General features: G+C 51.4%; 1 protein-coding gene and 1 pseudogene across 3 annotated transcripts; one reads left to right on the top strand and one right to left on the bottom strand.

Annotated features, from left to right (window-relative positions):
- The first annotated feature begins 1,845 nt into the window (after positions 1 to 1,845).
- Positions 1,846 to 21,804, top strand: Bpifb1 (BPI fold containing family B member 1). 3 transcript variants are annotated; one of them, XM_023714906.1, is made up of 16 exons: positions 1,846 to 1,947; positions 3,104 to 3,264; positions 5,599 to 5,740; positions 6,326 to 6,433; positions 7,228 to 7,377; positions 7,658 to 7,739; positions 10,838 to 10,901; positions 12,409 to 12,497; positions 13,651 to 13,830; positions 14,689 to 14,742; positions 15,201 to 15,359; positions 17,010 to 17,077; positions 17,853 to 17,898; positions 18,684 to 18,747; positions 19,620 to 19,696; positions 21,633 to 21,804. In XM_023714906.1, exons 2-16 carry the CDS (start codon positions 3,150 to 3,152, stop codon positions 21,669 to 21,671), a joined length of 1,437 nt encoding a protein of 478 aa, XP_023570674.1. In that variant the 5' UTR covers positions 1,846 to 1,947; positions 3,104 to 3,149; the 3' UTR covers positions 21,672 to 21,804. The 3 variants fall into 3 exon arrangements, with proteins under 3 accessions (XP_023570674.1, XP_023570675.1, XP_023570676.1); XM_023714907.1 differs by having other exon boundaries at positions 12,412 to 12,497; XM_023714908.1 differs by lacking the exon at positions 21,633 to 21,804 and adding an exon at positions 21,119 to 21,607.
- A 3,285-nt stretch (positions 21,805 to 25,089) lies between these two features.
- Positions 25,090 to 25,458, bottom strand: LOC101588337 (annotated as a pseudogene).
- Positions 25,459 to 26,194: the final 736 nt, after the last annotated feature.

The following is a 26,194-nucleotide window of genomic DNA, read 5'->3' on the forward strand; positions in this document are numbered from 1 at the left end:
CCAGACCACATTGTTCGACCTCAGGATGCTCACAGCCTCTCTCAGGCCCCTACAGAGGGAGATGGCTGCACAGTGGCCATCCAAGCCCTATGCGCAGGGCCATGTTTCTAGGCTGAAGTCCAGCAACAAGGACAATTCCCTTGAGTCTGCCAAAAACCCATGTTCGCATCACCGCTGGTCCACCACTGTCCCGGGGCCACAGGGGAAGGATAGTGTGGGGTTATGAGTGTGTGGTGTGCACAAGATTACTACTTAGAGTCCCTTCTACCAGCCCTGGCTATATGACCTTGAGAAAGTCATGCCCTTTCTGAGCCTCTGATGCCCCAAGCAACACATGAGTTCCCCTCTGGGTGACTGTAAGGGGCAGGAAGCAAGGCTTTGTGCCAGCAGCAGTGACTGGGCCTTTGTCCCTTTGTTCATGGCCATACCTCATCTCTGCTTAATTCCATACATGTTCACTACATTGGGAAGGTACAGACAGACAGCAGTGTCCACCACTATGGAATGAAAGGACGAAAGCCAGAGTCCCACACCACACGACTTGCCCCTCAGCGCATGCTCCTGGAAGCCCAAGAGGAAGCACAGCTACTACCTTCATTCCACAGGTGACATCCTGGGGCATGGTGGCATCTATGTGTGATCCCAGGACTCTGAGAGGTTGAGACAAAAGAATCACAAGTTCAAGCCAAGCCTGGGCAATTTAGTGACTTAGCAAGACCATCTCTCAAAATAAGAAGTAAAAAAGAGCTGGAGCTGCAGCTCAGTGTAAAGCCTTGGATTCAATCTCTGGAATACAAAAAAGAAAAAGAGGAGGAAGAAGAAGAAGAGGAGGAGGAGGAAGCAAAGGAAGAGGAGAAGGAGAAAGAGAAGGAAGAGGAAGAGAAGGAAGAGGATGAAGAAGAAGAGGAGGAGGAAGAGGGGGAGAAGAAAGAGGAGGAAGAGGAGGAGAAGGATGAAGAAGAAGAGGAGGAGGAGGAAGAGAAGGAGGAGGAGGAGGAGGAGGAGGAGGAGGAGGAGGAAGCGAGCAGCAGCTATGGAATCTCAGGAAGACAGAACACGTTGCCCAGGGACACAAAGAAGTGATAGAAATGGGTTGCGAGCCTGTCCTCCTAAGGGAATGGAGTAATAGGGGATGTGTCTCCTTGGATGAAGGCATAAGGATTAAGCTAGGCTATTGCTTCCTTTAACTCAAGCAAATTATCTGGACTAAGCTGCTGCTATGGTCTCTCCACAAAGCTCGTCCTTTTGCAAGCAATCACAGTGGTGATGGCCACAACCATGAGGAGTCCCATTTCACAGATGAAAACGCTGAGGTTCAGACAGACAGTGGAACTGGCCCCAAGTCACACAGCATGGAAATGGTGGAGGTATGACTTAAACCCAGGCCCTCCCATGACTGCCCAGCTAAGGAGACATTTCCGGATGGGTTTTGAAGTCAGGGTTCTGCTTCAAATCCTGGCCCTACCACTTGCTGACCTCAGTAAAGTCAGGATAACCAGCTGGCCTTCCACGGGGACGTTCCTGGGGTGCCAGGTCTGGGGTGGCACCTGCGTGATGGAGGCACACATTCATCATCACCACCAGTCTCGCCATTGTCTTCCTGCCTCCCTGCTAGGCTCTCCCTGTGCCCAGGCCCCACCCAACCCTCTGGCCAGCCTGGACCCTCCTTCTCCAAACTTCAGGAAGCTGCAGCTCAGAGCTGCCTCCCGGATGGGCTCTGGTTCACCAGGAGCTGTAAATATTTACCTTGGAGACCTCAGCCCAGCCCAATGCCCTCACCCACCTGCACAGGGTAGCTGCCCAGATATAAGGCCAGGTCTCCAGACCTACTGCCAGGCAGGGAGCAGAGGCCCAGGACGCCGGCGTGTCCAGGTACATGTGTAGGGAGGGGCTCAAAGCTCAGCTACCAGGAAGATTCTGCTGGGGACACCTGGAGACAGGGCTCAGGTAACCTTCCTCCCCTGCGACCTAAGAGGGTCAGGGCTGGGGACAGAGAGGTGCCAGCTCCCTCAGGCTGAAGACCAAAGTGTGATGAAGGGCTGGGGCAGACTGAGTCTTTCACAGCTCTCATCCCAATGACATAAACTCACTCTGTATGTACTGAATGCTCTGCACTCAGCCTGCGCTGTGGGAACGGTGAGAAAAGAGAGTGACCTCAGACACACGGGCCCTCAAGGGTCTCCCAGTGTGACCAACATAGTACATGCTGTGCTCAAGAAGGGTGCAGAGACTGAGAACCACATGTGTACAGGTTGGGACCTGGGGAGGCAATGTCACAAGGCCCCTTGCTCCCCTGAGCTCCTCTATCCAGGGGCTGAGCAGTGTGTGGGTAATGGAGGGCACTCAGGCCAAGATGTTGGGGATACAGAGTGGGAGCTCCCTAGGCAATGGGGTGGGCTGGAAGCCATCCCTTTGTCCTCTAACTATGATCACCTCAGGGCTCCTTCAATCCTGTAGTGTACTTTACATACTACAACTAGTCGCCTTTTACAGATATGCAAACTAAGGCTCAGAGAGGGCCAGTCATTTGTCCACAATCACAGAGCCAGTAGTAGAGCAGCCCCCTACTCCTAAGTCTATATTTCTGCTCTACTTTTGGACACAAAGGAAGGGTGTCCTGTAGCTTGACAGGGTCCCCCCAGCCCAAACCTCTTCGCCTTAGCAGGCTCGTACTCCTGGTTCTTTCCGGGCATTGAAGGCCCCTCAGCTTCCCCCACACACACCATTTGGGAAGCTCCGTGGGGGCTGACAGGCACACAGGGCACAAGCTGGACAGCTCAGGGCCACAGGGGCTGAGGCTCCATCCCACAGCAGGCACAGAGGGGCCAGAAGGCCAGAGCACCCAGCTCCTCCCCCAGAAACGCCCACAGCCTCCTCCCTGCCTTTCTCCCCTTGGTTCTAAGAAACCACCCACCCCTCCCAACCCTCACTAGTGCAAGACTAAGCTACCAAAACCACCCTACACCACTGAGTCCCACCCGAGCCCTCCTCCTTCTGCTTCCAGCCATCCTGCTGGCCCACACAGCATTTCTCTAAGCCCAGCCATGGGGCCAAGCCTCTGACCTCTCTGCCCAGCTACCTGAGCTCTGTGTGCTCATCCTAGGATCTGCCACCTGTCAGCTGCTGCTCACTGATACCTACCTGGAGCAATGGCTGTCCCCTGGACCTTCAGCCTCCTCTGTGGTCTGCTGGCTGCCACCTTGGCTGAAGCCACCCTCAGCCCTCCCGCAGTCCTTAACCTCGGCCCAGAAGTCATCAAGGAAAGTAAGTCTGAGGCATCCCCAGCCTCACAACCTGATAAGGGGCAGATGAGCAGCCCTCCAGAGGGAAAGGGTATTCCCTGTCCCTGGGGGTACACAAAGCATGGATGGGCTCCAGGACTTTGGGGGGACAAGAGAACATGAGTTATAAAAGTTCAGGATATCTATGATATCAAGATCTACTTAAACTGATTTCAACAAACCAGTCCTCAGGGGTCTGTTGCCTACAGAAAGGGCGTGTGGCCACAGCGTGCAGTGACACAGCCCCTGCCCACGCTGAACTCCAGCATCAGAACACCTTGAGTGTGAGGCCAGCCTGCTGCCAGCAGCAGAGCAAATGCCTGACCAGGAGTCACACACATAACTTTGTCACTTCCCAGCTCTATGACCATGGCCCAGGCCCTGAGCCTCAGGCCAGGGACCTTCTTGGCCTGGTGGACACTTCCAACAGGACAGTCACTGGCCAGGGCCTTCTGCGCTCTGCAGGGGCTTCTCACCCAGGTGCTTCTCCACTGGGCTGAGTCATCTGGGCAGGCTGACCCACGCAATGCAGGATGAGCAGCCAGATAGTCCAGCCAGTGTGACAATCAAAAATGTCTCCATACACTGCCACATGTCTCCTAGGAGACAAAATAAACCTGGTTGAGAAATTCTACTTTAAAGAAGAATTTCCCCTGAGCAGGGAAAGCTGTCAGCTCTGCAGGGCTGCCTGAAGGACTCTGAGAACCAGACCTCTACGTTCCAGGGACCTAGGCACAGCCAAAGGATGGGTCCTCAAGAAGAAATGAGGGGCTGGCCAGACAGCTCGGTGGATAAAAATGCCTGCTTAGGCAGATGCAGGGACTAGGGTTTGATCCCTGGCTCCACATGCTGTGCTGGCCCTGCCCCTGGGACACACTGAGCTGGCAACTGAAACTGGGCCTGGTGGTGTGCACCAGTAATCCCAGCACTTGGGAGGCTGCAAACAGAAGGATCACTATGAGTCTGATCTGTGTCGTGAGACTCTGTACACCCTGTACTAAATTTTAAAAAGGAAAAAGAAATGAAGCAGAGAGCTCTGGGAAGCACTGGTAGGCAGTAGCGCCCTGGGCCCACACTGTGACTCCTAAGCAAGGGCATTGAGCTGGAAGGAGCTTGCGCCTGTCCAAACCACTGTAGGGACTGCCAGGCAATATACGAGCTAGTGCCAGTCAAGAGGCAGAAGCTGCACCATCATCCCAGCAGTTCTGTTCAATATAAAGAATTAACAAGAGATTAAGAAGTGGGATATTGGCTAAGAAGGCAAAGGAGAAGCTGAAAGGGTACCCCAGGATGAAGAGGGCACCCGAGACAAAGACAACTCAGAGGCAGAGAATCCTGCCCATGAGTAATTGGAATGGGTGTGGTTGAAGAGTACTGGATGAGTATGGGAGGACAAAAGCACCCTCACTGAGCTGTCCAGGGCCAGAGTTGGTCCACAGAAGCCAAGGCGAAGGAAAGCAGACAGCCACTGCCACGGAGCCCAGGGACCTTTCCCGGAAGTTGCCTAGAGGAAGCGCGGCTGATAACTTCCTGGAAGGCCATTGCTGGGACCCAGCTGGAAGCTAGTCAGGCCCCACAGACTTACCTGTTGTCCTTGGGGGCACTGACAAAAAACAGCCCTGTGCAATGGGATGATGACCCCATGGGAGCCCAGACAAAGGAGCACATCAGGACTTCTCCCAGATCCCTCCAGAGCCATTAATGTCGGGGCTCACATCATGCCAACTGGCAAAAAGAGGTATTTACAAGGCCGAGCTCCACGATCGCAGAGCAGGCAAACAGCCACAGGCAGCAGCCCCGAAGTCTGAAACACGGTGGGGACATGAGGCTGCATGACCTGCCTGAGGGTGGGTGGAAGGAGCTGGGGCATTTACACACCAACCAAAGGGGCCCTGGCTGCTGGAAGTCTGGCAGGAACCAACCCCGGACTTCTGGCTCAGGGCCCCTGCTCCTGGCTCTTCCTTCCTCAACCTAGAACCCAAGGCTGGGGACACCAGGATGTGAGTGCTGGCAAAAGGTTAGCAAGTGTGCTTTGGTTCTGACAGTTCCCCCCAACAGAACCTTGGAGGCCCCTGCCTCTCGGCTCTGGGAGGCTTTGGCTCTGGTTGATGGGGGGATTCTGAGCCTCACTCTTTTTGTAAAAGTAAGCTCCATGGGCCACAGAGCTCAAGGCCACATCTACACCACAGAGGTTGGCATGGGGAGGTTGTGCCCTTATTTGATGTCTGGCCTGGGGAGTCCTCCCCATCTTGGAAAACCTACCCAGCCATCCTTCTGCTGCCTCCTACTGGCCCCTAATCCCTGGATCTGCTTCCAGAGCTGACCCAGAAGCTGGAGGACCACAATGTGACCACCATCCTACAGCAGCTGCCACTGCTCAGTGCTATGCATGATAATTCAGCCTGGGGGGTCCCACTGCTGGGCAACCTGGTGAACAGCATCCTGAAATACATCATCTGGTGAGTAGGGAGGGGAAACACCAGGACCAGTTCCCGCCCCAACACACTTCGCATGCTTAGTTGTCAGTCAACAAACATCAGTCCATGTCAGCTCCATGCTGGACACAGTGGTCATAGACTAAGTGTATCCCTGGAAAAACTCCCAGAGGTGTTAACAATGCCATAAGACAATGACGCAGGAACCATATGAGGGCAACCCCAAAGACGGTGTCCTGGAATAAAAGAGTGAGGGGACAAGACATTACTTCTCTGGGAAGTGACAGTTGAGGCAGAGATTCAAAGAAACCATCATTCCAGGCAGAGGAACCAACCTGAACAGAGGCACAGAAGGGTGAGAGTCAGCCAGAATAGCTGGAGCTCAGACCCCATGGCAAGGAGAGCTCAGCAGGGTCAGGTCACCAAAGATCTTCAGAGTCAGCCTGATTGTCACCTCCTAAAAACCAAGGAACCATGATGGGGAGTGGCTAGTTATTGGGGTCCAGCTGCTGGAGAAAGGAACATGGGAAGGCAGCATGGGAGTGGGCTTGGGGACAGAACTCAGTTGAACATGAGGCCTGATTGTCACCTCTTGCAAATCCCATCCAGGCTGAGGGTCACCTCTGCCAGCATCCTCCAGCTGCAAGTCCAACCCTCACCCTATTACCAAGAGATGATGGTCAGGATCCCCGTGAACATGGTGGCTGGACTCAACACGTGAGTGTCCCCTCAGTAAGGCACAGTGGGCCTAATGAGTTTATCTACTCATCCCCTTGCCATGAAGATTTCTGGAAAAAAGCAAGTCCCAAGCAAAGAGAAGAGCAAGTGCAAAGGCAGAGGTGTAATTGCCTTGCTCTAAGAATGGTGAACGGGGAAGAAGGAGGCAGGCGGTGGGAGGTGAGGTCAGCAGGCAGCTGAGGCCAGATTGTGCTGAGACCCGGGAGCCAATACAGACGCAGCTTTGGCTGTGACACAGGTGGGAGTGATGGGAGGCTAAGCAGAGGATGGGCGTGACCAAGCTTAACACTTGTAGAGGCTCTCTCTGGCTGTGGTGCAGAAAACAGCACAGGTGCAAGACGAGAGCAGAGGCAGGCAGGTGTCCAGAGGTTCTGCCGCGGTGATGGCAACGATGGTTGCGACTGGCTTCGGGCAGGGAGGTGGAAAGAAGTGCTCAGGTTCTGGGTGTGATTAAAAGGAGGGTTTCCTAGTGAGTTTGGGGAGAAGGGTCCAAGGCTGACTACAAAGTTTCTGCCTGCCTAAGTCCAGCATGCAATGGCCAGCAACCCGGCCAACTGTGGGGACCACCCAGAATGCAGGGCTATGAATGCTATCTACTGCAGAAGTCCGGAGCTCTCACACGCGGGAAGGAGGGAGATCAGGACAGCAGGAGTAAAGAACAGGAGGAGGGGTAACTGGTGCAGTGGAAGCATAAGAGAAGGTGCCAGGAGACGACACAGCAGCATTGTCTAGCAGGCCAGGCCTGCACTTACACCCCGGGGCCTTCACCACAGGCCCCTGATTAAGACCATCGTGGAGTTCCACATGGAGTCTGAAGCCCACGCCCTGATCAGGGTGGAGAAGAGCAACAGCATCCCCAGCCGCCTCGTTCTCAGCGATTGTTCCAGCAGCGACAGCAGCCTACGCATCCGCCTGCTGCACAGGTGAGTGAGGGGTGGCGGTGGCCTCACCCACTTCACAGCGAGGGAGCAGGGAGGCCGGAGAGGGAGGGGACCTAGTGCTTCTTATCCTTGGTCTGGGCTCTGCCTTGGGTGCCTCCTTGGTTTCTGCTCCTGAGAACGTTGCATTGTCCATGAGTGGCCTGAGTCCCCTTTCCACTCTCCTGCCCCATCCAACAACTCCCCTGGCCTTGAGCAAGGTCTTCGCTCCCTGACATGTGATGTTCTGTAACCCTTCATAATCTGTCTCACTCCTCTCTCAAAGGCTCTCCTTCTTGGTCAACTCCCTAGCGAAAAAAATCATGAACCTCCTGATGCCAGCCCTGCCCCAACTAGTGAAAACAGAGGTGAGCGGACCAGGTGTCTGTGCCCTGTGTGGACTCCGCCCCCTGGGGGACAAGAGTGAAACTGCAGGCTGCTTCTGCGGGTATCTCAGGGTGTGGGACACTGCTTTAGTTGAAGAATTCATTCACCAAAGCTAAGAGCAATGGATTGAACCACTGACAAGCTTGAGGTCAAGGTCATGGAACTCCCAGGTCCACCAGGAGGTCTTGACCAGGGAAGTGCTGATAAATTCTAAACAACTTTCTCTGGAGATACTGAGGGCAGGGAGCCCTTATTTATAGATTTTGCTGAGCTCCCTGGTATAAATACTCCCTCCAGGACCAACTTTAGACTGCCAATGTGATGGCACTTGGAAGAGTGGGGAAAAGACATGCTGGAGCACCCAGTATTACAGTATTTCCACTAAGCGGATACAACAGAGCAATAGATACAAGGGCAATAAATACAGGAGAATAGAGGAAAACGCTCAGGAAGCAATGAACTGAAGTTTGTAGTAAATGCATGCTCCTTGTAAGTTTATACAGTTTAATTTTTAATAATGTATGCGCTTAGCACCCAACTCAGAAGTCCCTGAAAATTCAATAACTAGTCCTTAGAACTGGCCCAGGCTGTTGCAGCATTCAGCTTTCTCACAGTACGTGCCAGGTCCTGTTGGATTTCTCTTTCCAAGCTAGTAAACACGGGTGAATCTCATCTTATTTTGTCACTTGGAAGCATCCACATGGACAATTCCAAGATGCATTCCCAGCAGCAGGCCGCCCTTCCTGTGATCAAAATACCTTGTCAAATTTTATACTATGGCTTTTTTCTTGAAAAGCTGATATGATAACTAAAATAATTGGAGGAATCTCCCTACAATTCTTCTGCTTAACCCAGCAGCTGCTTTGGTGCTCAGCTTCCAATTGCCACCCATGTGCACTTACATTTTTACACAGCTACGCTTGGTGACAGCCTTTAAATCAAATATGATTCTACATGATTATATGACTGTATAATAGCCACTGCCCTTACAATAGCTGCATCATATTTAATCATTTGCTAAATCATCCCAGGGAATCTTTCATCTTAGTTGTGTGACTTTTTATTAAAAATACTTTAAATCAACAGTAGCAACATTTAACACAATATTTTATATAAATAATGGGACTTCAGGAAGAACATTTTTTAGCATAACAGGTTTGTGCCTGCACCAAATTGCCTTCCATCCCTTACTGTCAAGAAAAAGTGTAATCTTCTGCCTCAGTCTTGTGGAATCAGACATCTATCATACAACGCAGAAGCATGTGCTTGCTTTTGTATTTGTCAGAGTTAAGAGTTTTGATTTCTGCTCCTTCAATAGTAATGCTGGGGCTGGTGAGATGGCTCAGTGGTCTAAAGCACCTACTTAGAACAAGCTAAGCCAAGCAAAGCAGAGGGCCCGCGGTTCAATCCCCAGCACCACATGCCAGCCAGCCCTGCCCCCTGGTGGGCTGAGCTGGTCATACACACACTAAATACATAAATAAATAAATATTAAAAAAAATAGTAATGCTTAAGAGAATCATATTTAGTCACACAAAAAAAATATTTGGGAACCTAGAACTTGAACCTAGGGTCTTTACCCTGAGCTATGGCCCTGATCCTTTTCTATTTTTTGTTTTGAGACAGAATTTCACTAAGTCCCAAGATCTTGGGGTCCTCCTACTTCAGCCTCCCAAAACTTCTGGGAATACAAGTGTGCACCATCACACCTGGCTAGAAGATCTATTATTTTAATAGGCTAAATATCTCTATATTGGAGAGGTCAAAGAAAAGTAACCGAATAATCAAAAACTAAGGCTGGGGTAGAGCACTTGGCTACCATAAGGGAAACCCCAAGTTTAATCTTCAGCACAAAAAGAAAAAGAAAGCTCAAATGAGATTTTGTTTTTATTTTGTCTTTTTGAGACAGGGTTTCACTGTGCAGTTCAGGATGGTCTCGAACTGTGATCCACTGCTTCAGCCTCCCAAGTGTTAGGATGATAGGCATATGCCACCACACCTGGCTCAAATGAGATTTTATAGGGTTGATTCCATTGATGCAAGGGACTTTTCTCCAGTACCTTGGAAAACAGTGAGGAAAAAAGAAAGAGGTAGTAGGCAAGGGAAGAGAATGAATATAAATGGTAGCATCAAAGTCAAGGCAATGCTTTGCTATTGTGAGAATTTTGAGATCCTTAACTGTTAGTCAAAGTACATATCCAGAGAGGTATTTTTTAATGTGACATGGAAGAAAATAATTTGATAAAATTGGGCTTTTCTTATATAAGTTTTTTTCAAGGATTTTATTCTTTATTTAAGGTGGAATTTCTTAGCTGGGCATGGTGGTACACACCTGTAATCCGAGCACATTGGGAAGTTGAGGAGGAGGAGGAGGATCTCAAGGGCGAGCCCAGCCTGTGAAAGTTAGAAACTTAGCAAGATCCTTCCTCAGAGGGGACAAGGGATAGCTCAGTAGAATAAGTGCTTGCCTGGAAAGCACAAGGTCTTGAGTTCAATCCCCGGTACCACCAAAAAAAAAAAAAAAAAAAAGATCCTTCCTCAAAATAAAATAATTTAAAGGAGTTGGAGATGTAGGTCAATGTGAAATCCCTGGGCCTAATATCTAGAAATACATACGTGTGTGCATGTGTATACAGGCAGGAATGGCTTAAGGTAGGGCTAGTTGTAATTTTTTTCCCAACCTCCAGGAAAATCATATTTTATCTGGCATCATATTTTAATAGATAGAATATATTTTTCTCTAGAGAAATGCAGTGGATGCCAGGGCAACCTTCCTTCCAGCAGCAGGTGGTCCCTTGGTAGAGCATGCTGGTGTCTCTGAGCCAGTTCCTCCATCCTGTCTGGGTCTTAGTTAGTAAAGCAATGACTAAACCATTGCAAAAGCCCTCAGCGCCAGGGGCTGCAGTGGACTCTGGGGTCAGGTGGCTGGGGGAGTGGACATCCCAGAGTCCTCCACCCCTAGAACAAGCACTTGGCTGGCCTGGGGCACAGCAGTGAGACTCCCCCTAGGTGGGCAGGTGGGCCCAGTGCAGCAGTGCTGACTCCTCACTAACGCAGCCCCTCCCTTGCGCTGTTGCAGCTGTGTCCTGTGATCAAGGCTGCCTTTGATGACATGTTTGCGGACTTCCTGCGGCTAGCAAGGGGTAGGTGTTCGATTCCCACCCTACCTTTTCATCCACTGCAGAATAAGCCTCTAAACTTCCTCCCTGGAACCTGAGCAGCAGCTTGGCCCCAGTAGCAGGTGGGATGACACAGGTTGATCCCTGCCCAGGACCAGCAAATGAAAATATACCACAACTGTGACCTCCTGGGCATCTTATATATTCAAGGTTCCATGTGAGGCTAGCAGGCACACAGATAAATCCAAGTTCAAGTCCCAGCCCTCTTACTTGCTCCTGGGCTTTAGGAAAGTCATCCTGCTTCCTTATCCTCAGTGTCCTTGACTGAAAATGTGGCTTATCTACCCTGCCCTCCAGATGGCTGGTAAGGATTAAAAGTTTGCAGGAAAAGTCTAGACATAACAGGAGTTCTGCCTGCGCAGGGACGTGCTTATACTTGCTGAATGAGTGGGGGGAAGAGAGGGATTAGGGGAGGGAGGGGAAGGTGGGTGGGTGATACCGTGCAGTGGACGCAGTGTGCTAAAAGGGAAAAGGGAACAAGGGAAGAGATGAGATGTGTTCACCCAGGAGGAAGGTCACTTCTCTCTCTCCAAGAGCAGCAGAGATGGAAGGACATGACCTGGCTATTTACATATACTGGCTCGCCAACTCCTTGAGCAGTGCATGGAGCAGTAGTGATTACCCCACTCACATAGGGAGAAACTGAGGCCCTAAGAAATTGGGTCACTTATCTTAGCTCACAGAAGAAGAAATTACTAGTAGGGCAAGCTTGAACCCAATGTCCCCAGTTCCAAGTTTATGTGATTCAGATTTCCCTGTGACTTGCTACACCTGCCTTGCACGTAAGGAGCCTGGGGGTGGCAGCATCACTCTGCAGTAGAGTACTCGTTCAGTCTACTCCAGACCCTGGCCTGGAAAAATAGAAAAGAGATTCGGAGACTGGAAGAGCCTAGCCAGAGTCACTGGGGTTTGAATCCAAGTCTGTCTGGCTCCTCTGCTCCCCGGAGTTAGGGTCAAGATCAGAATCAGGTCAGGGCTTCTGGCGGGAAAGAAGGCAGCCAAAGGCCTCATCCTGCCCCGCTTGCCTCAGGCTAAGGGCTAGAGAGATGCCACTGCTACCTGGCGGCCAAATGGGGAATCCTGCCGTGAACACAGGAGAAAGGTGCCCCAATGGCTGCACACTTGGGGTGCAGGTGCTGCCTGTTTCTAGGCGCAGGATGCAGTCTGCTGGGAAGATAGAGAGTTAAAAATAGCAGTTCTGGTCACAGTGTGACCAAAAACAAGTTACATCTCTGCTCTGAGCTCTGGCTTCCCCACCTGTGCAGCAGGGGCAATAATAGGACCTAGCGGCAAGATCACTGTGGGCATGGGGTCTTCACCGTCATCCTTCTTAACATCACTGATACCATGTCTTCCCTCTGGCTCCTCCCTCTTTCCCCTCCCTGGTGCAATACTGAGTTACTGGAAGCAGCCACGAACCACCTGTCCACACTACACACCAGCCTCACAGAATTTTCTTCTTGCCCCCAAGCAGTGCCCATCCCCCTCAGTCCTGGAGGCCTGGAGTTTGAGCCCCTGTCTCTCATCATTGAAGAAAATTTCATCCAGCTTGATCTAGGGGTGAGTGTCAGCAGTCACCCCGGGGACTGCACTGTCTTTTTCTGGGCCCCAGGGATCAGACACAATGAAGAAAGACCCTGGTCACACCAGGGCACCCAGGCTGCCTTAGAAGTTATCACAAGCTGGGCATGTACCATACAAACCAACCTGAGCAAGGAAATCCTGCGGGTGGGACCTGAGGGCAGCACAGAATGAGTACCCCGGGCCCCGCCTATGCACAGGGCCCTGGCCTTTCTCCTGCAGAGCCCCAAAGTGCTAATGACATTGCAACAGAGCAGAGGATGGTAACACAGACTCAGGATCACACAGACCTAAGTTTTTCTCCAGTTATATGATTCCCAACTGTATAAATCCAGGCTAGTTTCTTCACCTCTCTAAGCCTCCAATCCCTCACTGGTAAATGCAAATAATAATGGCCACTTGGGATAGAATAAAATGAGACCATGGGGGACCTGGTAGACAGAAAGGACTAGTAAGTGTCAGCTCTGTAAAATGTGGGCCTGCACCGCCTTGCTGGGACTGGACCTCCTGGGGCCCAGGGAAGCAGGGTGGCAAGAATCCCAGAGCATCTCCAAGGGATCCTTTCAGAAACAGCAGCGTCAAACATCTCCATCCATCTCATTGCTGTTTTGGATTTTCCCTTCATCTAAAGGGAAAATTCAGTCTGAGGTATCTGAGAAGTTGAAAGACAAAAGAAAAGCAAAATATGCATGTTGAAATCCAGATGCATGCTGGGAGTCACAGCCACTAAGGAGGCTAAGGCAGGAGGATCACTTGAACCCAGAAGTTCAAGGCCAGTGTGGGCAACATAGAGAGAACCATAGATAATATATTTAAAAAAATATATTATCTATGCTGAAAAGTAGTTAAAGTCAGAGATTATCTGGGATGTAGGCGGAGGAGAGACTTCCAGGCACCTGCCATAACTCACCGCCATGAAAGGCACTGGATGCTGAATTCCACACAAACTCACTCTCAAAATAACATTAATCCACAAGTCACAACCAGCTGTGAAAGTCCCCCCCCCATTGCCCCTCAACTGCCAGGTTACATGTCCAACACATGAGCTGAGGGCGACACCTTCAGTCACCTGCCCTGGCTGAGGGAGCTGTGGCCTTACAGCTGGAACCTGCTCCCCACCTTTTCTCTTCAGGCCAAGGTGCTGGACTCAAAGGGCAGGGTGACTGCAAAGTTCAACAACTCAGAGATGCCTCTGACCGTGCCTGCCCTGGGCAACAAAGCCTTCTGCTTCGCCGTGCGGCAGGATGTGGTAAATGCTGTGGTGGCCGCCCTGCTGCCTTCGGAAAAACTTGTGATCCCGCTGCATTATGTGGTGAGCCTCGCTGGGGCAGAGGAGGGGCCTCTGCTTCTCATCTGCTAAGTACAGGGGACAAAGTGTCTCTGGACTCCTGGGCAGGGCTCCCCTATTGGCCTAGGAGTAAATTCCTCTAGTGATGGGTCCTGGCTGGAAACGCCCCTTCATATTCGATTCTGGCCCACTTCTGCCCCCTGCGCCACCTGTGTCCACCAACTAATAGTGCTAGGGAGCCAAAGGGGTATCCTAGACACTGAGTGGTCTGGGGATAGCAGTTACCTAGCTTCCTGCCACTGTGCAAGCCACAACAGTCACAGCTGAGTGACCAGGGCCCTGTCTCCCCCTGAGCCCAGGAGCCACTGCAATCTTAGAATCATTACTACCACAGCTAGGCAGAGCGGAGCCCACACATCCAGCACCAATAACCAACTCCTCCAGAGCACCTGATAGGGAAGCCCAGGTCCAGGGGAAAAGCGTTGCTCGTAGTTATGGGAGGGTGGCAGGGCTTCAGGTCAGCAGACAGGTAACAGACTCCCAGCCTCTGGGAATTAGAACGTGGGATTGGGCATGCTGAGAAAATGAGAAGAGCTTGGCATCAACCACATGCATGGCCGCAGCGAGAACTGGAGTCACTTCTGCCCCATCCCTGGGAACAGCTTCAGGTCCCCAGCCACGCCTTACCCACAGCAGACATTCACCCTGGACCTCTACAGTCCCAGGCCTAGGGGCTGTTGTTCCATAAGTGATGGACATGTGGCCTGGACCCTGGGACCTCAGCTTTTCTGGGGTTCTAGGAGCCCTTGTTTCCAGCAGTGGTTTATAGGTGTGTGCCTTGCCTGTCCCATTGGTTGACCTGCTCTGGCTTCTGCCCCTCAGCTTCCAGATGTGGCCCGTGAGCTGAAGTCAAGCCTTGAGATGATCAGTAAACAGGTGGGTGGCTCCATTCACCACCTGCAGCTGGCTGCAACCTGGAAAGCATTCTCCAGGGCAGAGAGGGCATGAGGCACTGTCCAGTTCCACCGCTGGGGACCATGGCAGACCAGACCCAGCCTCTCGGAGATTTCCGTCTAGTGGGGAAGTTTGAATCAGGTGATCACACAGATGGCAACTCACTACAAGAGTAGTGACAAAGGACAGGTGCTGGCGTATCGCTGAGCACTAGCCACCACTAGTGGAGACTAGGTGGCTTCCCCAAAGGGAAGGGTACTCCAGACAGAACAGGAGGCCACAGGCTGCCTGTAGGGTCTATGCCAAGGACGATGTGGCTGGGACACAGAGAAGGGAGAGAAGCTGGCACAAGACAGGCGCCAGGCCCCACAGGGCAGCAGGAGGCCTGTGGCCATGGTGAAGCCCTTTGGAGGTCACATGTGAGTCTAATGTCCTTCCAGGCTGCAAACAGGCTGGATGGCACCCAGATAGTGAAGATAGTAACTCAGGACGTTCCCTACCTCGACCTGACCCCGCCCAGCACCACGGCAGCCCAGCAAATCGTCATGGATATTTCTGCCTCAGAAAAAGACCTCCATCCCCTCTTCACCGTGGGCATTGTGAGTTCAACCATCTGTAGCTTGGGCAGCAGTATGCCTGCCCTTCACTGCTCACCCTCTTGGCAGCTAGCCAGCTACAAGATCTGTGGATCAAGTTGGGAGCCTTGGGGACCTGACTTTGACCCTGTGACTTAATGATCAGGAATCATTGGGCAGAAACTCAATGCATGTACAAACAGGGAACTGATTAGATCCTATAGCTGAAAACTCTATGTGACATTAGCTTCAGGAATGGCTGTCTGGGTGCTGTAGTGGCAGCATCTTCATCCCACTTGCTCTATTATGGCAGCAGCCTTTTCTTCCTCTGTGTCACCTCCACCCTCAGACAGACTGCTCACCCAAGCTGCCCTGAACTTATTATAGCCTATCAGACTCACAACCCCAACAGGAAGGTCCTCTCTTCCCAGAAGCTCCAGCAGAAGTCCCAGGAATACTCTCTCTGGATGAGCTTGGGTCATGTGCCCAACCTGAACCAATCTATGTGATCAGAAAAACTGAATATATCAATCTCAACTGGGACACACAGTGGTGGGCACTGGAAGCTGGCTCCCCGCAGACCACCCTGACAGAGAGCAGGAGTGCTGAGTCCCCTTCTAAGGTCTGAGCAGAACTGAGTCACCTCAGGGAGGTTGCCCTGGGTGTTCTCAGGAGCTCTGACAGCTCAGATCACAGAGCTTCCCTCTGGAGAAAGCTGTGGATGCAAGGATGGGGTGGGAATCATAGAGTAAAGCCTCCTGGAAGGCTCCTGGGTAAATCCTCCTGGAAGGCTCCTAGGTGGGGTCCCTAGAAGCAGAGCCTGGGACAAGGTTCTTATCAAGGTAGACAGGGCATACTGCAGGGGACAGCTCTCAGGGCAGAGCAGGGAGGGCTGAACAGAGAACAGCTGGGGACTAGCTGGGGACTCTTAACCCATGGACTGCACCATGTGAGTCCTGCAGAGTGCAGAAGGCCAGCATTTGTACCCTTCATCCTTTAATCCTTGGCCATCCACAGCCCCCAGGAGCAGTGAGGAAGCCTCAGGCTAGCCTCACTGCCTAGTGATCCCTCCATGAAGGGATCAGTGGAAGTACACTGGCCATCAAGTCCAAGCCTTCAGAACAAGGGTGTCCTGGGTGCTGCTGACCTAGAGCTGAGCCTGGAACTCTACCCTCAGATCACCCCAACCAGAGGTCAGGTTGACACCTGTCTTGAGCCTATATTTGGAACTTGGCATAACTCCCAGACTTTCCAAACACACTCAGTGCTTTGTACTTCCCAAGGCCTCATGGTCCTCTTTCTCAGCTTTCTTGTCTCCTCAACAAGGTAACAGACAGGGCCTACCACACAGGAGTCAGGTCGCTGAACATTGTCACATATAGTGCTTAGAGCACCACCCGACACGGTGAGGCCTCCACACTTGGGCTGCACTGTTGTCATCTTCTTTCTCTGCAAGCCTGTATACTGTGTGTTTTGTGGGGTGGTGTGCAGATACTGTCCCATTTATAAGATGCAGAAAGTGAGGCCCAGAGAGGACAAACCCTTCCCCAAGGTCACAGCCAGCATCTGAGATTCAGACGAAGAGAGCTTGGCCCAGGGCCTCCTTGCATGGCCCTCATGCCACGCCAATGCCTCCACTTCAGAAAAATGGAACCCAGGCTCTTCTTGTTTCAGGAAACCAAATCAAAAGTGCAGTTTTACAGTGAAGGTGACCGTCTTATGTTCAACTTCAATGGCATCAGGTAAACCTGAAATCACTGGGAAGATTTCTGCTGATGAAAATGAAGTCACTCTAGGCAAAGGTTTCATCAAACACCCAGCGAGTGGCCCTCTAGGGAGGGCTGCTCTGGTGTGGGCAGGAAGGTGGCCCTGCCTGGGCTCTCCTGCCACTGAGCACTGACAGCCAGAGACAGGAAAAGAAACTCGACAGCCTCACACAGCCACAGGGCAGGCTTACCCTGCCATGGGAATGACCTCAGGCAGCCTGTCCTGAACACCTCCAAGGTGGTAGGAACAGTCACCCCAGACGTGAGCCCCTTGCAGCCAGCATGGAAGTGCCTTCTGTGCCCTGGTGACTCTCTTGTCCCTCAACCCAGAGTAAGCACAGTCTGGGGCCTCCCAGAGTAGACCAGACTCTGGGTATTTTGGGATTTGCCCAGGCAGTGCTGGGGCTTTTGGGATAAATTAGTTGCCAGCATATAAAACTCCATCTATGGGGCCTGCCTGGGTGGGCATTCCTGCTGGGCAATGAATGGCAGAGCTAGAAATCAAGTGCCCCCTCTCAGGATACTGGGCTCCCTCATCCACATTTCGGGTGGGGGGTCCATTCTTTGGGTCACTATTTGCACCCTCACCCAGATAGAATGGAAGCTCCATGAGGCAAGGATTTTATTCCGTTCACCACTGTATCACAAGAGCCTGTGCTGTACCTGGTACATAGTAGGCACACAGTAAATAGCCATTGAGCGGATGACGGGACCACCACAGGGCTCTTCTCATGTATGCCTTCTGTTGCAGTTCTGATAGGATCCAACTTATGAACTCCGATATTGGCATATTCAACGTAAGTATTAACATTATCCTTGATGTGCACAGCAACGGGCTGGAATGGTCCATCCTAAAGAGACATTGCCCAGGGTTTGCTTCAGGAGGAAGTCCCCCTGGGACCCTCAGGAGGGCTGGCTGGCCTCCAGCGATCAGCCAAAGCCAGACCTCCTGGCCACATGTTCAGGTACCTGCTAGGTCCCAACAGCTGAGACACACAGTCCTGCACATGAACCCACACTTGCTCTCTTTCAGCAGTTTTGATCCTGTGTTAGAGAACAAGTCTCCTCCATTCACAGGCCCGTGGTGGCCACAGAAGCCCACCTCAGTGGCCTTGAGAGCCTCTTTCTTCTGGTCCCCAGTTCACAGAGTGAACCTGAGATTTGAAACTGGCTCATGTATCTTTTTAGCCCTGTGTTCATCAGTCTATGTTTTGTTTATTAATTCTTCTCCCTGGTGTTCTAAAGCAAGGTTTTCATGTGAACTTCAGGGCTCTGGCTTCCCTTGGAAAGTCAGAAGCTAGGGTAACTCCCAGTTCAGCAGCAAAAGAGCAGCCACCGCACTCTGAGGTGGGGGTGTCCTCCACTGCACCCAATTCTCACCTGCGGGAGCCCCAAGCAGCTGATTCTGTGCGTCACCCAGACCTGTCAGGTCCCCAGGATCCCTCATGGCTCTAATCTGCAAAGGGACCTGGGATTCCATCCTTATAACTGTTGCACTCGCCAAGGGGATTGGCCCTGGTCCCAGGGAAGAACGGGAGGACCTGGGACTCAGCCAGGGTGATACCTTCCCTTCTTCCCACAGCCCGAACTTTTGAAAAATGTCATCACCATGATCCTCACTGCAGAGCTGCTGCCAAACCAGAACAGTGAGTCCCGCTGCCCCCAGCCCCTCTCCCCATGGGGCTTTGTTTTACTTCTTCTGCACCTGTGATCAGCCCTTCACTTGGTTCCTACCTCCTGGTCACTCTCTCAAACTCTACCATCTCCAGGGAGCCTTCCTGGTCATTCATCTGGAGCAACCACTGCCATCTCCAGCCTCCAGGCCCAGCTCCTTTACTAGCCAGTGCCAGGCCCTGTGGAGGGGGCAAGGCAGAGCCAAGCCTTGCGGGGCAGCCCGCAGGCAGGAGACAGTGAAGCCGCACTCCTACAGCACACTCGAGATGCCACAGGAAGCCCTAGGTCCACGTCCCAGCTCTCTCTCCTGGCTGCCTAGCCTGCAACAAGTTGCCCAGTCTTCCTGAGCCTTAGTTTCTCCATGCATGAAGTGGGAAAATAGAGGCCAGAAAGACACCTTGTATATAAGGGGCAGAGAAACTGGGCAAGCTGCACCTGACCTTTCCTAGCCATTGCTATAGCATGCAGCATGTTAATAGGGTTAGAGAGTAGGTAGCATTCCTCTGAACCCTGGTTTGAGGGTATGGGGAGAGTTAGTAACAAGGGCCAGCAACGCCTTTCTAAATTCCTTTTTATTAGAATGGGAAATCTCAAAGTATAGAAACCTCTGCTGTGGATGGTAGGAGCTAGCGATGGTTCCTGAGCTGAAGTGTGAGAAGTTGTGGGTGGTGCGCTTTGGGACAGCCAGAGGCTGGAGCCAGAGACAGAAGTGGGGAGATGAGGCTGGGCAGGTGCTGGAGCAGAGAGCAGGCAAGCTGAAGCAGAGCCCAAATCCGGATCCCAGCCAGGGCCTGGGAGTCTGCCCTCCCCAGCCCACCACTGCTGACCATATTTGTTATTCCAGGCAAACTGAGAACTGGAATCCCTGTGTCAATCATGAAAGCCTTGGGGTATGAGACAGCTAGCTGGTCTTCGGCCAAGGTGAGTGGTGTGTAGGCATAAACTGCCTGCCCAGCTGGGAAGGGCATCTTCCCACCAACCCCAGCCCGGCCCAGCTGGGGACATGTGGGACATGTGGGCTGTGAGCAAGCCCCTTCCCCTGGCGGGCCTTACCTCCTTATCTGCGGCTGGGCCATCGCACATTTCCACTTCCCTCATTACCATGTCATTCATTCATTCATTCATTCATTCATTCATTCACCCAGTCTCTGCGGGAGGCCTACCATGTGCCAGGGCTGCCTCTGAGTTCTTGAGGCTACAGATAGGAATGAAAAGAAACAAGAGAGGCAGGTACACAAACTCTGAAAGTAGAGAATTAGGCCAGTTCAGTAAGGGCTGAGAAAGAAGATAAAGCATGCTTGGAAGAGAGTGGGATAGCTGAGGGGAAATGCCGTGTCACATGGGACAGTCACAGCCATCTCTCTGAAGAGGTGACACTGGAGTCAACCCGTGAGGAGGTGTGGGATGGAGCTGGTGGTTAGCTGGGGTAAGTGTCCTGTCAGGATGAACAGTGAGTGAAAAAGCCCTGAGATGGAGATGTTTAACGTTCCAGGAAAAATGAGGAAAGTAGACCCGGATCTCAGGTGGCTCCGAGGCATGTAAACTAGGGGTTACACACACTCATGCACTACATAGCCAAATGGTCTCAGCTCTGTGAGGATTGAAATCTTATCCATCTTGTTCACACCTCTGTCTTAGTACTGCCAGCAAGGTGCACAGTAGGCATCCCATGAACACTTGGCATCTGCTGGGGGGCCAAGGGCTGATGCAGATTTTATTCCCAACAATAACCATGGCCCATCGCCACTGTGCACCTGCATCTCACCCCTCCTCACTCCCACCCCAGGCAGCGGGTCCCGGTGTAATCTCTGTAACACAATGAAACTGAGACCTCTGACCCCACGTCCCCTTCAAAGTCACACACCCAGCAGGTGGCTTTCAGCCCTCATAACTCCCTGCTTTGGGCTCCAAGCTCTGCACCAGCCAATGTCAGCAAGGTGCTCGTTGTAATTAGCCAAGCCTCAGCCAATTACTAAGCACCTACTGTATATAGACATAGTCGCAGCAGCAGACAGACAAAAACCTTTGCCTTCGTGGTGTTCCGTTCTACTCTAGGCAGATTAGCACTAAAGAAAACCTGCAGATGACTGGCCCGCCACCTTCCCATGACATGGTGTGCAGCTAAGGCTCCAGCAGAGGTGTTTGGTACCAAACCCTGGACTCTTACTGGTCCTCATGTGCCTAGAGCCACTGATTAGACTCTCCAACGGGGATGTTTGAGCCTGGAAGAAAAAAAAAAAAAAAAAAGCACAATTTAAGCTCACTAATTACATCTATTTCTATGTGTCATACTTTGCTCTGTTCCTTTCTATAGCTTATAATATCATGTGCTTTAAAACCCAGAAGGAAGAATGAACAGTGAGAAAGACACGAGCTGAAGCCAGGCTGAGGGAGAAAGGGTGACAGCAGTTGGGTGTTCCTTACATGATTCCTTCAACTCTGCTTGAAAATGGTTGCTGTAACATCAGAGCAGATCTAATAGGGCACAGTCCTCCTTGTCACACCTGGTTTTAAAGAAAAAAAAAAGCAGGCTTGTTAAAACTTTGGCTACTTAGGCCCCCACAGATACAGACAGCAATTTGCGTTTTATAAAGCCTCCTGGCGAGTTTCAGTTGTGGGCTGGGGTTGGGGACAGCAATCCTGCACAATCCACCCACCACACACAGGTAGTACACCTGTGCCTCAGCCACTGCAGGGCGCTGTGCAGACCTCTGTGCCTTCCAAGAATTCAGCATGAGGGACTGCAATGTTACGACCACCCCCAAGGCCTGTGGTCACCTTGCGGGGGACAAAGCCAGCATAAAGCATAGCAAGGCAGGAAGTTAAAACAAAAATGACTTTTCTCCTTCAATCCCAGGATACTCTCCTGCTGACCCCAGACTCAAACTTCCTCTAGACCTGGAAGCTCTGCTCCCCAAGTACGACTTGGATGGTGGCCACCCGGCACCCACCCAGTCACAGCTGGGTGTGTTGGAGCAAGCTCTCCGTGCCGCTCCTCTCTGCCACCAATAAATGCTTGCCTATGGCTCCTGCTGTCTGGAGTGTGGCTTTGTCCCCACACAGGAGTCATTTGCGCCTGGGGGGGCTTGGGGACTGGTCATCTGATCCCATCTCAGCAGGTCTGGGCACTCTCTGAGCTGTGTCTGGCCACATTAGGCCATATAAGAATGACTCCACAGCCCTCAGGTGTCAGGAGTAAGAAAGCCAGCTCTTCTGAGCTGCCTTCAGGGCTAGCTAGCCCTTTGGAAAAGGGATACACATGTTGTTCATCTTGATGGTCCAAGCACTCTGACCCATGTGGTTCTAGGACTGATTAAGTAGGCACTGAGTTCTGCCCTGGCCTCTCTTCTCTGTAAAATAGGGAAAAGCATAGTTCCCATGTGGTATGTAAACAGTGTCACCTGTAGGTGACGTCATCATCATTTGTTACCTAGCTTCTGGGGTATTGAGTGTTTTCCATCAAAAGCAGTTGGGGGCCTGGCCCTAGCTCAGTCCTTTAAGTGGCTGCTTCCACAAAGCTGTCAGCCTCAGGTTGCTGGAGTTCGAACCTCACAACTCTCCCGCTAGCCAAAAGTGCCCTGAAGGCATTCGAGGAACAAAAAAAAAAAAAATCCTTATTCCATCAAAGGCAGTTGCTATTCAGACAGCACATGGCTGCCATTGCCCCCACCCCCACCACCTTGCCACCCTGATGCCAAGAGGTTTGGAACAGACAATAGGCCCCTGTTTCCCAGCCCAATTCCACCCCAGAACCCAGAGTCCATCAGTGACACAGGGCCCTTGCAGGAAGAGAGTGGATAGGCATTTCCAGAAAAGGTGTTACTCAACTTCATAATGCAAAAAGCAGAACAACACTTCCAGCCCCAGGGAGAGCAGGAAGAAGCTTCTTCAGTCTACAGTGAGATGGGCCGGGCCATGCAGGACATTTGGGGCCAGGCCCAGACTCTGAACCTGGCACTCACATTGGCTTCAGCCAAAGCTCCCAGCACAGCCCTGACTCTGCAAGTGCTTTGTAGCTGAGGAGTGGGTAGGAATTTGCTCCCTACACGGTACATCTATTACCTTTTTAAATCTTATTAAATCTAGGTCTGAGCCCGACTCACAAGGCAGATGGCAGAGTCAATCCCAGACTGCCCAGAGGGAGGGAGGCTTCCTGTGGCCTGGAACCTGGGCAGGCCTCTGGACATTGGTCTCCTTGATCTCCATGAAGGGGACTCCATCCCAGCCCCATCACTGGGACCACCCAGGGACAAAGGGTTCTTCTCCAAAGCACAGATGGCCCTAGGTTCCAGGTTCTAGACCTGGGCTCCCCAGGGGCTGATGATAACTCCAGCCTCCTCCTTCCTGGGCAGGGACAGCTCCAAGGCCTGTGCTACATGCTGGCTTCTAGAGCTCTGGGTGGACGGGCCAGGCACACTCAGTGGCAGCTGGCTGGATGCCACACCTGCCCAGCCATCCCCTTCCCTGCTCACTCCCTATCCTGGAGCTGGATCATCTCTTGCACCACAGAGGACCCAATCCCAGCCTCACAGTCTGTTTCCGGGAATCTAGCCAAGACACGCATCTGCTCCATGCAAGTAGTGCTGGATGCATCTTACTGAGCTCTGCTCGGCCACCTCCTATGACCTGCAGCAGGTCTTTGCCCCCAATCCATGGCTCACCAAGGATCTGAGGCTCTGGCAATGCCCCATCCCACCCCGGCCCTCCCCACTGCCCATTGCCACCTACTCTCCCCTCCTTCGTCACCCACCCTTGGGTCCTTCCACACAAAGAGAAGGAAAGGGGCTGCTCCTCTACCAATTTCAGAAGGGAAGAAGCCTTGGAACGTTCCCCAATATCCCATCCCAGTGACTCAGTCGAGGCAGTTCACCCCAGAGGCCTCTCTACCCCAGGCAGCAGGCCAGCACATGGTGGTAAAACTGAGGCCCAATCCACAGAAATCGGGGGAACCTGATAATTCTTAAACCATCTTCCAACCCCAAAAGTCATGAATTTATGAATCTGAGTTTTTTTAGGTTTTTTTTTTCAGAAAGCATAAAAAAGTGAATTTATTTAACCATACTCAGCTGATAATACAGCAAGTAAGTGAATAATTCATGCTATAGCATGCTGAATGAACTGAAAACAAGTTGGTTGGAAGGAGGCAGAGGAACTTTGTCTTGTAAGAATCAGAACCGAGGGGCTCCATAATCATCTGGCATCCATTCAATGTTGTATCTGTGATTAGAAATGTACATGGTAAGAACTCCAGGGCCCTCCTGGATTCTCCGTTTAAGGTCCCACAATGTAACACTTGTGCTGAGTTACTCTCGGCACTAAGCAGTCATCTGCGCAGGTCCCTTTATGTGTGCGAGGTAATCGTTCAAACCGTGGATCCTTGGCAATCCTTAGGGCCACTCGATACTTCTGTCCCAGTTTCTCAACTTCCGCCGTTACACAATCAGTTATGCCAGGGATACACTTGGCATACAGACAGTCCATCATTGATTATATCAAGTCCACTTGGGCTTTGGTGGAAAAGTTGATAAAGTTGGTATCAACCAGGCTAGAAGGTGGGCCCAGCCGTGTGCAATACCGGAAGAATAAGCAGGAAGGGTGTTGGGGGACTTCTCTTTCCTTTAGAGCACTGGGATCTTTCTTTTCTTTCTTTTTAGGTTTTAATCTATCCTTTTCTTTGAGTCTCTCAGTCTGAGACTGAGCATTCATTTCATGGCTGCATATTTTCTTGCTTTCTTTTTTTCCCCATGTTCACACCGCTGTCCTGTTTCTTCCCTTTTTTTCTTTTTTAAGTCAGGGTCTCACTATGTAGAACAGGCTGGTCTTGAACTAGCAGCTGTCTTCCTGCCTCAGCCTCCTGAGTTCTGGGATTACAGGCCTGCACCACTACAGCCGGCAACTCTGAGATTTTTGAATCTTTTATTCCACTCAAGCCTAGAATCTCACCCACTCAAGAGGCTAAGGCAAGAGTATGTCAAGTTCGAGATCAGCAGGGAGAATTTAGCGAGATCCTATCTCAAAATTTAAAAAGTTTAAAAGGGGTAAGGGCATAGTATAGTGCTCCCTGCATTCAATCTCCAGCAACAAAAAACACAATAATAATATCTTTTTTTTTTTAGAATATCTGAAATTTTTAATCCTTTCTTTACAGGTTACTAGATCACTTTTGATTAAGAAAACTGTAGAAAGTTAGTAACTGCCACAAGTGAACGCCAAGTGGTGGCACGTGTCAATTTCCACAGTCCTGCTTTGCGGGATGTCTGAATGCACTGCGCGGGGTCTCTGCTCACACTTGCTGGAATCATTTATGGCAGATTTTAGTCCACAGGTCGCTTTTCCCCATATTTCTTTGTAAACCCTTCAGCATTCTTACAGAATTTTTTACGGTCCTTAGAGTATTCTTCAGTTAGGTCAGCCCGGAGCGGGTGCTCAGGCTGGGGGTCATTCACCAGTGCTATGAGAGACTGGATTACTTGGTCGGTCTTGGTCGCTGGCTTCCAGTTCTCAGGACTAATTACCGGCAGGCAAACTTGCCCTTTTTCATCAATGTTTGGGTGATAGACCTTTGTTTTAAATGTGATCTTCGGTGGTTTGAATGGATACTCTGCTGGGAAGTTGATTTCAATTCTAAAGGCCCCCTTATCATATGGAGGGTTGTCCTTCATCAGCCTCCTGCTGGCCGCCATCTTGGATCTGGTGCTGCTTACAGTAATAATATCTTGGTCACTACATGCTACAGAATCCTATTACCATGGTCATTTGCTTTTGATCTCAAAGTGAGAACTTTGGAAGCAGGAACACTAGCCTTACATTTCCTGTGCACCTGCTGTCACACCCTCTGTCCCAGGTGTCTCCAAGGGAAGAATAACCAGGAATGGTAGTACATGGCTATAACCTCAGCACTCAGGAGACTTAGGTAGGAGGATTGCCATTGTTCGAGACCAGCCTGGACTACACAGGGAGACCCTGTCTCAAAAAATAAATAAATAAATAAACAAACAAATGCAAATCCAGGTGAAGGTGCCTGAGTTACGAAAGAAAAGAAAATGAATCACAAGGAAACCCTATGAAAAATCAGCAAGCCATCTAGATAAGAGTCACAGCCCAGCCACAGGATGACCACAATGGACATAGCTATGCAGTGGTGGGTGCTGAGACAGCCGGCTGTGTGTACTCACAGTGCGCCAGGACTGTACCTCACAGGACCTCTGCCCGGCAGAGCAGTCAGGAGGGCAGGCTGGGTCCTGGAGCCACGCGGTGTAGAAACATCAAATACCCTTTCCCTGAGGCCACTCCTCCGCTGGTCTGAGCGCCAAGCCCAGCCTTACCATGGATGTGTTGTGAGCACTTGATCTCTCTGAGTCTAAACCTCATCATCTACTGGCTCTTCTCCCAGCCAGTCAGAGTTCGCCTGCCATCCCC

This window comes from Octodon degus, unplaced genomic scaffold, assembly GCF_000260255.1.
Source record: "Octodon degus isolate 3935 unplaced genomic scaffold, OctDeg1.0 scaffold00037, whole genome shotgun sequence".
Lineage (NCBI taxonomy): Eukaryota > Metazoa > Chordata > Mammalia > Rodentia > Octodontidae > Octodon > Octodon degus.